This window comes from Anas acuta, chromosome 15 (genome assembly GCF_963932015.1).
Source record: "Anas acuta chromosome 15, bAnaAcu1.1, whole genome shotgun sequence".
Taxonomy (NCBI): Eukaryota; Metazoa; Chordata; class Aves; order Anseriformes; family Anatidae; genus Anas; species Anas acuta.
This window is the reverse complement of record NC_088993.1, coordinates 5,789,017-5,801,747: the sequence shown is the minus strand read 5'-3', so window position 1 is coordinate 5,801,747 and position 12,731 is coordinate 5,789,017. Positions and strand designations below refer to the sequence as shown.

Here is a 12,731-nt window from a genome sequence, read left to right as displayed (position 1 = left end):
CCCTCCAAGGGGGCGGTTCGCAGAGCGCGGGGCCGTGGGGGGGGGGTTGGGGGGTGGCCGTGGGAGCTCGGGGCTCGGGGGGGTGGGGGTGGGGAGCTGCGAGGTGTCCCCCACGCGGGGAGCGGGGAGGGGGGCGCGCGTGGGGCGCGTGGGGGCCGGGGGGGCCCCGGGCACGTGGAGGGCGCAGGGCGCACGTGGAGCGCAGGGGCGGGGAGGGCGCAAGGAGTCACTCGTGCGACACCCGGGGGACACCCGGGGGACACGCGCGGGACCCCTGGGAGGACACATGGGGACAAGGAGGAGCAGCGGCTGAGACGTGCAGGGGACACGCAGGGGACAGCGCGAGGTGCCAGGGCACGGCCGAGCGCTGCGGCTGGCACCGCGTGTCCTGGGCCGCAGAGGTGCCACCACCCCCTGTCCCTCTGCATTTGGGGACAGTGAGGGGGGCTGGGTCTGGGTGGGGGCAGCACCTCGCTCCTGGCACTCTGTGTCCCCAAATCTGCACAGGGCTCGGGGACACCCCTGGGTGCTGCCACCCACTGAGCCCAGAGGTCCCTGAGCTGTGTGAGCAGGAGCAGTGTGCCCCCCAAAGCTGCACCCCATGGGGCCACCCCACAGCACAGGACAAGGGGCTGGGTGGCTGCGGCCCCGTCCCCGTGCCGAGGTGACCTTTGGACAGGGAAGGTGCACGAGGTCTGCAGGCCAGAACGCATGGGGGGAGGCGTGGGGCTGGGGGTGGCCCCATGTCTGGGTGGTGTCACCTGCCCTGGGCAGTGCTGGGGGCTTTGGGGAGAGGCTGTGGGACAACACTTGGGGTGGTGGGGTTGCTCTGGGGTCTGCACAGCCCTCCCGTGCCACTCGTGCAGTGGGGATGAGCAGGGCCGGATCCTGCAGGGTGCTGGGCACCCCTGGGTGGCCCCCCAGAGCTCCCCCAACCCCTCCAGGATACCTCACACAGCAGGCCCTGGTTAACGTGACTGTGACCCTGCAGCCCGGGGGACCTCGGTGTTCCCATCCTGCTGCCCAGGGGGGGTCGTGCCTCAGTTTCCCCACCCGAGACAGCAGCAGATGGCCGAGGACACCCTGTGTGCATGTGCCCTCCCCACGCTTCGCCACGCACAGATCCTGAGCCCCGCAGCACCCCGGGCTTCGGCGGGGGCACCGCGGCCGTCGGGGGTCGTTGGGGGCCGTCGGGGGTCACTGCAGGGGGGGAAACATGGCTGGGATAGACTCTAATAGGACCGGGCTGGGTTTTGTAACCAGCGGCGCCGCTGGTGTAGTGGTATCATGCAAGATTCCCATTCTTGCGACCCGGGTTCGATTCCCGGGCGGCGCAGGATTTTTTTTTTCTTATCTTTTATTTTTCTTAAATCTCGACGAAATTCCCTTTTCACCTTTTAACGTAAAACCTCGGCCTTTTTTTTGCCACGTCCCGGGGCCGGGACGGCGGCGAGGGCGGCTGTCGTTTATTTTTTTATTTATTTTATTTTTTTATTTTTTTTATTTTTTTTTTGGGGGGGTGGAGGAGGAAGGAGGGTGGCAGCAGCGGGGCGGGCTGGGAGCTGTAGTCCCGTGCCCTGCGACTACACTCCCCAGCGTGCCTCCCCGAGCCGTGCCACCCCCAGCCCGCCCCGTCCAACCATGCTGGCTCCGGCGGCTGCGGAGCGCAACAAGGGCCCGATCCTGGCGGTGCTGCGGGACTACGCGGGGGGGCCGGGCCCCGTGCGGGTGCTGGAGGTGGGGGCGGGCTCGGGGCTGCACGCCGCGCACTGCGCCCGGGCGCTGCCGCACGCCCGCTGGCTGCCCTCCGACGTGGAGCCGCGGGCGCTGCGCAGGTGAGAGGAGAGGGGCTGGGGACGGCGGCTCCGGGCTTCCCGGGGGGGAACCGAGCTGGGGCTGAACCCCCCCGGGGGTCTCCGGCTGGCAGCGTTTGCTTTTGGGTGGCTCCCGGGGGGGGCCATGCGACGCCGAGGGGATGCGCGCCCCACTGCCCACCGGCACCGCCGGGAACCCCGACGGAGCCGCCAGCCCCCCGAGGAGCCACCAGCCCCCCCACAGAGCCACAAGCCCCCCGACGGAGCCGCCAGCCCCCGGTTGTTCGCGCTGCGGGGCTGCCCAGATGCCCATTCCAGGCATTGCAGCGCCGCACGGGCTCGGTTTTCCAGCGAGGAAACCAAAATAAACGCGGGCTCTTAAAAGGAGAGGAATTCCCCAGCAGCAAATCACTCCCTGCAGAGGGGCAGAAATAGCCGCCGGGGCCGGGGGGCTCAGCCCGCGTCCTTCCACCCTGTCCCCTCGTCGGGAGCAGCCCCGAGCACTCGCTGCCCTGGTTAAAAATACCCCCCAGGCGGGGGCAGAGGTTCAGCGCAGGGCCAGACCTCCGTGGGGCACTCCCAGCCCTTCTCTGGCCACGTCCAGGCTGATTTTCAGAGCCAGGGTGGAGGGGTTGTGCTGCTTGCCCTGAGCCCTTCGGGGATGGGGCTGGAAGAGGCAGTGCTGGGACCCGGGAGCGGTGTCTAGAGGGTTTCTCTGGGATTTTTCGGTGTGTTCTTAAAGCAGCTCCCTGGATGTGAGCGGAGGCAAGGCTCATGCAGTGCCCCCTCATCCCGCGGCCCCTGAAGCACCAGAGCCAAGCTCGTGCCCCCCTCCTCTGCTGGGATGCGGGCACAGCCTTATTACGAGACATCAGAGACTCCACCTGGGAGCCCCACGGGGCGGGTGGGCTTCGGGTGCTGGTGGGGGGCGGCGCTGGGGCTGACGGGGGGGTCGTGCCCGCAGCATCGCTGCCTACGCAGAGGCCATGCAGGTGCCCAACATGCTGCCGCCCATCTACCTGGACGTCTCGCAGGGCTGGGAGACCTGGGGGGGCAGCCAGCCCGCCACCCTCGACCTCGTCGTCAGCATCAACATGATGCACATCTCGGAGCTGCGCTGCACGGAGGTGAGCGGTGCCCCTGGGGGCGTGGGGGGCTCGGCTGCAGCTCCCTGTATTTATTGGGGGGCTCGGGGTGAAGGCTGCAGTGCCCGGGGTTGGGAAATCAGCTTCGGGGGGGTGTCCCTGACCCAGCTCCTGCTTCTTTCTTTCCCCAGGGGCTGTTCAAGGGGGCCGGGGTGCTGCTGAAGCCCGGAGGAGTGCTCTTCACCTACGGGGTGGGTGCTGCTCCAAGGGCCGGGTGGGGGCACGGCAATGGGGTGAGGGGTGGCCCTGGGGATGCCGGAGCTCCTGCTGGGGGGCAGAGGGGGGGGATTCCCTGGGCTGGGAAAAGGGGGGCTCAAGTTAAGGGGGGATCGATCTTCTGGGGAGCGCTGTGAGCTCGGGGTGGGGCTGCTTTGGCCATTCGCCCCCAGCACTGCAGGGGTGCTGTCTGCTGGGTGTAAGCGCTCCTGCGTCACCCCAAAACACTCTGCAGAGGAGCAGAGCAGAGGCTGGGAGCCCTGCGGTGGGTGACAACATCTGTGGCTCCTTCCAGGGCCGTGTCCCTTCTTGCTTGGCCTCTGCGGGACAGGGACAGGGACTGGGGGTTCCAGCAGGGAGCCGTGGCTCGAGCCCACAGCTCCGGCTTTGTGTCCCGGCAGCCGTACGCTGTGGATGGCCAGATCAGTCCCCAGAGCAACGTGGAATTTGACCGCAGCCTGAGGCAGAGGTAGGAGGGGGAAGCCAGGGGCTGGGGGTCCGAGCAGCCTGCCTGGGGCTGCCCCCGCTGCCCACCCTGCTGGCACTGCCTACCGCGTGCCCACCCTCCGAGTGGGATCCCTCGGGAAAAGACCTAAAGCAGGGGCTCCTCGGGGCACCCCTGGGAGTTGGGGTCATTTTGGGGGTGAGGTGTCTGCCTGCCCGTCCGCCTGGCTCACCGGTGCCTCCCCTCCCGGCAGCAACCCCGCCTGGGGCCTTCGGGACACGGCGCTGCTGCGGCAGCTGGCTGAGGCCAACGGGATGCGCCTGGAGAGGATGGTAGGTGCTGAGTCCCTGGGGGGGGACGGTCCCCGTGATGGTGGCCCCCCCCTGACCCCAGCTCTGTGCTTGCAGGTGGACATGCCGGCCAACAACAAGAGCCTCATCTTCCGCAAGCTGTAACCCGCTGCGCCCTGCGGGCACCTCCCAGCACGGCTTCGCAAGGGGCTGGGCACGGCAACGAGGGCGCAGTGCCACGGCTTGCCCTGGCCAGAGGTCTCGGCTCCATCTCCTCTGGCTCCTCTGTGGGACTCCCTGGGTGGCACAATCTGGGAGGGGGCGCAGGGGGCAGCTCTCTCCCGGTGCTGGTTTCCATGTCTCCGGGCAGGCACCGTGCCGAGCTGTGGGACCCCATTCCCCACATGGGACCACGCTGCTGCCCCCAATAAAGTCTGGGGGGGCTGCGCCCCACCAGCAGCTTCCCAAGAGCTCCAGCCCAGCCGCCACGCACTGTCCCTGTTCCAGAGACACATTTGGGGTGGGGGCTCTCCCTCCATCACCGCCCCCCAGCACTGAGGCTGTGGGGCACCAGCCCCTGCCCAGAGCCCTGCAGCGCGCAGCCGCTCGAGGGCATCACGCTGCACCCCAGGCTTCGGTGCTGCGGGAAGGTTGTCGTGGGTGGGGGGCCGGGCAGACCCCTCTGCAACCCAGCCCAGTCCTTTATTGCTGCTGCCCAGGCTGGGGGTACATGGGGAGGGCATGCGGACAGATAAATTACAGGGGAGGGAACTACAAAATGGTGATAACTGCTAAATAAATGCGGGCTTGGGCATGCTGTCCCCCCCCAGCAGGGGTCTGCAGCCCCGCAGCCCCCGCGTCTGCGCATCCCGGCTCGCCCCTAGTCCTGGAAGCGGTTGAGGAGGTCGCAGGTTTTCTTTTCCATCAGCTCGTAGATCTTCTTCACCCGCTTGTCGTTGGCTGCCCGGACGTAGCTGCTGGGGTCCAGCGTGGCCATGCCGTCGTGCACCTCGCCCATGATGATGAGCGGCCCGTCCTCGGCCGTCATGTTGGGGCAGGGGCAGCTCCAGTCCATGTCGGTCAAGGTCACCTCCAGGTACTTGATGTTGAAGAACTTGAGGCCCATCTTCTCATCCTTCAGGACGTCCTCGAGGGCGAAGCGGGCGATGCCCGAGTCCTGGTCCTCGACGATCTCCATCAGCCGCCCCACGATGGCGAAGTCGCTGCGGCAGAGGCTCAGCACCATCTTGCTCTTGAGGCGGCAGGCCTTGCACTGCAGGCTCTTGGGGAAGGGGCAGACGTCCTCGCAGGTCTCCTTGCTGTCGAAGTTGTTGTTGTTGCCCTCGCAGCCGCCGTAGACGAAGGAGTGGCACTGCTTCAGCAGGTGGTTGTAGGCCCAGCGGGGCTCCCAGTTCTGGCAGGGGCCCTGCACCATGGGCAGCAGGCAGGTGGGCCGGGCGCTGCCCAGGCAGGCGGCGCGGCACTCCTCGTACGTCTCGAAGTGGTTCCTGTTGGCGCCGCAGCCGCCGTAGCGGAAGGTGAGGCAGGAGCCCTGCTTGGCGTCGAAGTGCCAGCGCACCTCCAGGGCCTCGCAGCGGCGCCGGTCGGGCTCCTTCAGGCACTCGGCGCTGGGGAAGGGCTGGGGGCTGCTGGCCCGCGGGGCCCCCCCGGGCTCCCTCTTGAGCACCGAGAGCGGGAAGTCGGCGCGCAGCAGCCCGGCGGCGTTCCTGGCCGTGCAGGTGTAGATGCCGGCGTCCTCCTGGCGGGCGTTGTAGATGACCAGCTGCCCGATGTTGGTGACCACCACGTTGCCGTACATCTGGTCGGGCCGCATGATGAAGTTCTCGGCCCGGTCGCTCTGCTTCTCCCAGGTGATGTCGGGCCGCGGGCGGCCGCTCACGTCGCAGCGGAAGCTGACGGTGCCGCCGGCGCGCACGGCCTGGTGGAAGGGGTTGCTGTAGAGGGCGGGGGGCACCGGCACCTCGGGGCCAGCGCCCGGCGTGGGCCGCGCCGTCGTCTCCCGCGGCACGGGGCTGGTGTCGGGCCAGGTGAAGATGTACTTGCAGGGCACGGTGGTGAGGCGCGTGCCGCGCAGGCACGCCTCAGCGTCCATGTAGCACTTGTTGTAGTAGGTGAGGCCGTCGGAGGCGCAGGTGAAGTTGGGCTCCTTCTCGCAGCGGTCCTTGCACTTGCAGACGGGCTGCCCGTCCCAGATGTCGCAGTCGGAGCCCTGCTGCGCGCACACGAAGCTCTCGCACGAGGGCCCGCGGCCCAGCTCCATTGCCGGCAGGCTGCCGTCGGCGAAGCGGGCGGCCACGCAGCTGCGCAGCCCGCAGACGTTGGTGCAGCACTTCTCGAAGCCCTCGCAGTCCTGGCCGGGAGGGGAAGGGAAGGGAAAGGAGGGGAGAGAGGGGTCAGCGCCGTGCCACCACTGTGGGGATGCTCCCACTGCTGGAGAGCCTCCATCGTTCCTGGGCTCCTCTGGGTGTTGGGTCTGAGCTGGACCTTCCCTGCACAGCTGTGCCCGGACCCGGGTTGAACTCAGCCCCCCAGGATGGTGGGGGTGAGGCACAGACAGCCCCCCCTGCACAGCGATGCCAGGCCCCCCCGGTCACCCGGTGAGGCCCTGCCACTGTGGGTGCACTGAGAGGGGACCCGGTGCTGTCCCCCCCCCATACCCCACTCTCTGTGGGTCGGGGAGCCTGCGAGCTTCGGCTGGCTGAGGGGAGGCAAAACTCATTGCAGTGATGGACTGCAGCGTGGTCAGTCCCCTGGGATGGGCAGCACTGGGAGAGCTGAGGGGCTTGGTGGGGGGAGCAGTCCCACTGCACCCACACCCCTCATCTCAGCGGTGGTCCCACAACCAGCTGGGGACATCCTGGGGGTGTATGGGGCAGGGGGGAGGTCTTGGACATGGAGAGTGGCTGGGGGGGACACGGTGGGGCAATGAGCCGTAGCTTTGCCTGCTGCAGGGTTTGGGAACAGCCCCAGGGCACCGCTCGTGCAGGGCAGGGTGAAGTTGCAGAGGGGCTGAGCACGCGGGGCACCGGCTGCAGCCCCCGGCACTGGGACCAGCCATCCTGACACACTGGGAACCAGCACCCCCTGGGGACACCCCAGCCCCACAAAACCACATGGGTTTTTTCCAAGCAGCTGCGTGCAGCCCCAGCAGCACCCGAACCCATCCCATCCGTGCCCGCAGCCCCCACGCAGCCCCCCGCTCACCTGGTCGGCCTGGCACTCCCGCTCGCAGGTGCTCTGCGCGTCCACCCAGAGGTTGGGGTTCAGCTGGTTGGGGCAGACCCCCAGGTGCCGCATCCTGGCCGGCTGCAGGCTCAGCCCGGCGGCGGCGGCGGCCAGCAAGGGCAGGAGCAGCACCGCAAGCATCGGCTCAGCCCCGCCGAGCTGCCGCCTGCCTGCGTGCACCCGGGGTCCCGGGCGGCCAAAACTCCGGCGAGGCATCTGGCTGCCCTGTGCCCTGCCGCGAGGCTCGGCACAAATCACATTGGATGGAAGGGAAAAAAAAAAAATCCCCCAAAAAAATCAAAAAGGAGGCAGGGAGGACAAAGAGGAGGAGGAGATGAGGTCCAAACCGCTGTGGTTTAGCGCGCCTGCAGCGTGCTGGCTCTGCGGGGATGCTGCCCGGCACCTCCGTCCATCGCTGAGCCCTCAGGGTGATGGGGACAGCATCGTGCGGTGGTGGCTCAGCCTCGGTGGTGTCCCCGTGCTGCCGGGGGGCTCACTCCATGCCTGGCACCCCAAAGCCGTGGCGGTGGCGGCAGGGCCAGGCTCCCAGCACGGCCAGGAGCAGGCAGTGGGGCTGGGGTGCAGCCTGCGTGTGGGGCAGGGGTGGAAGGGGAGGACGGGAAGGTTGTAATCTGAATCCCCTCCCTTCTCACTGATGTTTCTGGGTGTTTGGAATGGAAAAGGCGCTGACCTCAGCCTCTAACCCCGTCTGAGCCGATCGACTGGGCAAACACAGGGGGGAGATCAAAGGCAGAATGCGGAAAGTCTCCAAAGAGAGAGAGTGAAAGGAGGGGAAAAAAATGCCCGGCCCATGGAGCCGAATTCCTGCAGGATGAGAAAACAGCCAGAGCCTGTTGTCTGCCCGCCGCGGCTCGGCCACCCCGGGTCTGCTGGCGGGGAAGCAGCCGCAGCCCCCAGCCCCACGGCACCGCCGGCCGCAGATCCGGGCTACAGCGGCCGGGCAGTGGGGCTGGGGGGCTGCAGGGCCATGCTGGGGGCTGCTCTGGGACCCCCACCCCACGTCTGCCTTCTCCTCTGGGCACCTGCGGGCTCCCCCAGCCCCCCGTAAACCCCCAGGTTTGTAGCCGGCCCTCCCTCCCTCCCCGCTCCAGCAGCAGCCGGTGATGATGTGCAGCTGGGTTTTTACGCTCCGTATTTTTCTGCTCCGGGGAGGCAGCTCCTGGCCGTGCCAGACCCCGGCCGGACCCTGCGCCGGGGCTGCAACCCCACTGCTGCCTTGCACAGCACCTCCCGGAGCCGGCCCTAAGCTGGCAGGAGCCGGCCCTTGCTCCCAGCCAGATTCCCTTAATCCCTGCTGGAGACTGACCTGCGGCAGGAAGGGTCTCGGAGCGGCCTGGGGAGCATTAACTCCTGCAGCACTGGCAGAAGCCGCGACCCGAGCTTTGACCTGGGAGCTGGATGAGCACCAAACCCCCGCCAGGCGCAGGCAGAGCTGGGTGCGCTCCCTCCTTAGCCTTTTTTTTAACCCCCAGCCCATCGTAGTGCTGAGGGGTGGCAAAACGGGCAAATCAACACCAGGTCCAGGCTGTCCCCTGGGCATCATCCCATCCTCCAGGTGCAGACAACCCCTTGGCTGAGTTGGTTTGGGGTGTGCAGGGGGGGTTGTGCCACCCTGGGACACCAGCGGGGAGGCTGGCGAGAGATTTTGCAAACGGAGAATTGCATCCGAGCAGCCCGAGGGGCAGCACAGCAGCCTGGAGCCCCCTGCACCCCCCATACACAGCCACAGGGCTCTGTGCAGAGACCCCACACGCCCCCAGCCCCAAATCCCCCCTCGCTCCAGCCAAGGTGCAGCCACGGGGGCATCGCCACCTGGGGACCCTGGGGACGGGACGGGCACCTCCAAGCCCTCACCTCCCCCGGTGGTGCTGCTGCTGCTTCAGGACGGGGTCGACGAGGCAATCCTCCTGCCCCCCAGAACAAGCATGCTAGAAACCCTCATCATCTAAAGGTTTTCAGGAATTGGGACTTCATCTGCTGTTCCCATGGCTGTATCACCGTGCCCAGCTCTGCTCCCAGCCCCAGCCACTGCTCAGACAGGCATCGTGCACCAGAGCGGGGATTTTTGGGGGTCATTTCCAAGGTCACAGACACCGATGGTGGCTTTTGCTCAGCAGCCCTGAGCCCTAGTGAGGGCGACAGCTCCTGCTCCAGCAGCGCGGCCACCGCACCCCAGCACCGAGCAGCCTGGATAGGGGCAGGGGGGCACTGCCTCGACCCCACAGCCCCAAGGAACAACCCGGGGGGCACAACGGGACCAGCCAGAGCCACAGCATGCTGTGTATGGCATCTCCTTGCCCTGCTCCCCCCGCAGAGCTGGCTCCTGCTGGCGCTTCCCCCACCTGAAGCCACCCACAGCCCTCGGCCAGACCGTGCTGATGAGGCGCAGTCGCTGCCAGAAGCCACCCGGAGAACAAAAAGGGCTCCGTGACTCTTCCCCGGCCAAGCTTTTACCTTAGTTCAGGGTTTTCCAGGCTGCAGACGCTATCTGATTTCCCCCCTTGCCCCCTCCCAGCCCCAGCAATAATTACTTAAGCTGTTAAAACAAGCGTGGCCGGTCTGGTACGAAGTGGAAAATCTGATCCTCGGGAAGTGAGCAGGCAGGGGAAGAGGGAGGTCACGGGGAGGTGGGCTGGGAGCAGAAGAGGATGGGGCGAGGAGAAGTTTCCTTCCAGCCCCGCAGCAAGCTGCTGGCTCTGGACTCCAGCTCCCAGCTCCCAGGGCCATGGGGCGGCTGCACAAACCCACGAGCACCACGGGGACGGCGCCTTCCTCCAGCACTCAGCCCCTGCCAGGCTGGGCTCCGCTTGCTTAAAGCCACCCAACCTCAGCCATGGTGTGACAATCGAGCTTTTGATGAGAACAATTTCAGCTTTTGTGTGTATGGAGCAGGGCAAAACACCAGAACCAGCGTCAGGAGTTTAAGATTCCCACCTCCCCAAAGGGAAGCTGAGATCAGTGTCAGCTCCTGTTGCTGGATGGGGCACACACCAGCATCACAAGCACACCTGCTTTTGCCCAGTTTGGGGCAAAACCACCACTTTTTCTTTTACAGCTCTTCCCAGCCTCCTCCCACACCCCCCAAAAAAACCCTGATACAACTCCTCCACCTCCTGGTTGGCAGTTCAAAACAAAAAAGGCTTTAATTTATATAAAACAAAACCATGTATAATCAGTTGAACAACATTGACTGTACAAAGGAATAAAAAAATAAAAGGACAGTCCAAGAAACAAAACCAAAACACAACCCTCAGGAATGGTACAAGTGTTGGAGAGCAGCTAAAGACTAGTGTTGACATCAGATGCAAGGACCTCTTTTCCTTTTTAAATTAAAAAAAATAATAAAATAAGTTGCTGAGCAAACATTCCGGGTGAATCTTTCGTTCTCCCTCCAGACGGGATCTCTTGAACTTTACAGGATGAAAAAATAAAAAATAAAAAAAAAAATCAGCTTTGGGCAAAAGGCGCAGGAGGTGCCGCATGTCTCAAAGCAAAACCAAGCAGAGGTACGTCGAGTTTTTCTACACATGCAGCAGCTTTGTGACTTTGTGAAGGAAACCTTCGTGCCTCTCCGCCTCGCGCGCCGCTGCCTGGCTGCTGCGGAGGCGAGAGGCCGCCTGCAGCCCGGCCCCGCGCTGCCCAGGAGATGTTTTCCAGGAGGAGCTGCCTTCTGCAGGGCTGGGGTGCATCACCTGTTGGCCGTATATCCCCAGCCCGCCGGGCTGCTGAGCCAGCGATTGTCTTCTGCTGTGTGTTAAGTGATGGGAAACAGGTGCCAGCCGTCCCAGACAGGTTCCAGAAATCCCCCGGCCTCCGTGCCGAAATCGGCTGCAGCTTTGCTCCTGAGCCAAATCACCACTACAAAGGATTCTTCTCCCCCCCTCTGCCCGGGGTTTAATTCTCTCCCCGCTCATTTGAGCTGGGCAATAAAGCACACCAGGGACAAGCCAAGAAACCCACCCCAGCGCCGGGTTTTGTTCCGCGGAGCGGGGAGGGGGAAGGCTCCTTCCTCGCCCAGGGCAGGGGGCTGCCCGCCCGCCTGCTGCTTGCACCAAGGGGGTCGTCAGCCTCGCAGAAACTGCTGCGGCTTCATCCTGCCCGTGCAAGGCGACGGGGAGCTTCGGGAGGAGAGGAGAGGAGAGGAGCACGCCGAGGCCCCAAGGAGTTGCTGACAACAGGAGGAAGATGGCAGCACTGCACCGCCGCTCTCCTCCGCGGAGACGAAGAGCAGTTCACTTTCTGCCATGGTGCTCGCGATCCACACGTCCTGGCTGGCTGCAGGGACCCGTCAGCACAGCTCAGCACCGCTGCCAGGCCCTGCTCTTCTGCTGCAGTAAGGTCTAGGCGTGAGTTTTCAGTTTCCAGGTGAATTTCCATCACAAACCAATACAGTGCCAAGGGACTGCGCCAGGGATGCGCATGCCTTTGTTTGACAGATCTTCTCCTGCCCCAGGCGCGTATCTCAGGCTCTCGCCACCGAGCCTGCACGTCCTCTAAAACCCAGGAGCAGTCCCACAGGACAAAGCAGCCGGTTTTCCTGATCCCTGCCGTGGCCACGAGCCCAGCACGCTCACCACGGCGGGACGTGGGGGCCGGTGACTGCTGCCCTGCTGCGCAAACGGCGCCCAGCGTCCATCCCCAGCCGCAGCCCCACTGCTGCTCCTTCACCTCCAGCGGGACGAGCTGCGTCTGCCCCTGCCCGCTTTCATCCAGGAGGAGCCACAGCAGCACGAGCTCAGGCAGGGCATCTTTGGGAAAGCAAAGCAAAAAAGGCAGGATTCAGGGCCAGTCTCACGGGGTGGCAATGCGAGGATCCAGGAGGTGCACGCAGCGCATGGTGGAGGCAGGGCTCTGCTGCGCTGCTCCCAGTACAGGACAAGGTCGGCACCTTCCTGCTGCTTTAGGCTCAGGGCTTCCCCCCGCTGCTCCTCAGCCCCTGATCTCCTCACATCTTCTAACGTGCACCTGATTGAGGCGTCGGTCGGTCGCCTGGGTGGCTTCAAACCTCAGAGCTGCCTCTTTGTCCTGCCCGCTGAAAACAAAATCCAGCCCCAGGCCCCTGCTCTGCCCTCGAATCGATTCTAAATCCCACCCTGCCTTCGGCACTCAAGTTTTAGGGAACAATCAGAGTAAAGCAGCTTGGGGTACGTTAACACGCCAATCGTTCTTTCCTTCTGCATATGTAGTATTTAAAAATCCCAGCATAAATCCTGGCAGCGACTGGAAGTCTCTTAAAGCATTTGTGTATTTTCATCTTAAAATCCTCCATTTTTCCCCTTTTGCTGACACTGGTCAAGTTAATCCCGTGCTTTTATTTACATGGCTGCATAAAATTTTCCCTGACTGCTTCTTAAAAAAAACCTTAAAAAACAAGTGATATATATATATGTATACTATTTACATAAATAAACGAAGAAGGCAAGCAGAGTGCTTCCTTCAGCTTGCCAATCGGCCAACTCCTGCCTTTTTTTTTTTTTTTTTCTTTCCCCTCTTTTCTTTTTGGCAACAGCAGGTTAACATCCTGGTGGAAACGGTCACTAGTCCCCTGTCCCCA

At 64.3% G+C, this 12,731-nt stretch overlaps 2 protein-coding genes and 1 non-coding gene across 4 annotated transcripts; 2 read left to right on the top strand and 1 right to left on the bottom strand.

The window, feature by feature from the left end:
• Positions 1-1,265: 1,265 nt before the first annotated feature.
• On the top strand, positions 1,266-1,336 carry TRNAG-CCC (transfer RNA glycine (anticodon CCC)). Its single transcript has one exon. It is a non-coding gene; the product is annotated as a tRNA-Gly (tRNA).
• Positions 1,337-1,594: 258 nt separating this feature from the next.
• Positions 1,595-4,380, top strand: METTL26 (methyltransferase like 26). Of its 2 annotated transcripts, XM_068698798.1 has the most exons (6): positions 1,598-1,835; positions 2,779-2,941; positions 3,091-3,150; positions 3,577-3,644; positions 3,874-3,952; positions 4,028-4,380. In XM_068698798.1, exons 1-6 carry the CDS (start codon positions 1,642-1,644, stop codon positions 4,073-4,075), a joined length of 612 nt encoding a protein of 203 aa, XP_068554899.1. In that variant the 5' UTR covers positions 1,598-1,641; the 3' UTR covers positions 4,076-4,380. The 2 variants fall into 2 exon arrangements, with proteins under 2 accessions (XP_068554900.1, XP_068554899.1); XM_068698799.1 differs by lacking the exon at positions 3,091-3,150 and having other exon boundaries at positions 1,595-1,835.
• Positions 4,381-4,593: 213 nt separating this feature from the next.
• On the bottom strand, positions 4,594-8,184 carry WFIKKN1 (WAP, follistatin/kazal, immunoglobulin, kunitz and netrin domain containing 1). Its single transcript, XM_068698792.1, has 2 exons — positions 7,136-8,184; positions 4,594-6,281 (listed from the first exon to the last, which is right to left on the bottom strand). The coding sequence occupies exons 1-2, from the start codon at positions 7,370-7,372 to the stop codon at positions 4,791-4,793; spliced, it is 1,728 nt and encodes a 575-aa protein (XP_068554893.1). The 5' UTR covers positions 7,373-8,184; the 3' UTR covers positions 4,594-4,790.
• Between the last annotated feature and the right edge of the window lie 4,547 nt (positions 8,185-12,731).

Bases quoted from the DNA above. Each gene is read 5' to 3' on its own strand.
- METTL26 (XM_068698798.1), top strand. From the start codon at position 1,642: ATGCTGGCTCCGGCGGCTGCGGAGCGCAACAAGGGCCCGATCCTGGCG. The intron at 1,836-2,778 runs GTGAGAGGAGAG...TCGTGCCCGCAG, and splicing joins GAGCCGCGGGCGCTGCGCAG to CATCGCTGCCTACGCAGAGG. The intron at 3,953-4,027 runs GTAGGTGCTGAG...CTGTGCTTGCAG, and splicing joins GGATGCGCCTGGAGAGGATG to GTGGACATGCCGGCCAACAA.
- WFIKKN1 (XM_068698792.1), bottom strand. From the start codon at position 7,372: ATGCCTCGCCGGAGTTTTGGCCGCCCGGGACCCCGGGTGCACGCAGGC. The intron at 6,282-7,135 runs GTGAGCGGGGGG...CCTCCCGGCCAG, and splicing joins GGGAGTGCCAGGCCGACCAG to GACTGCGAGGGCTTCGAGAA.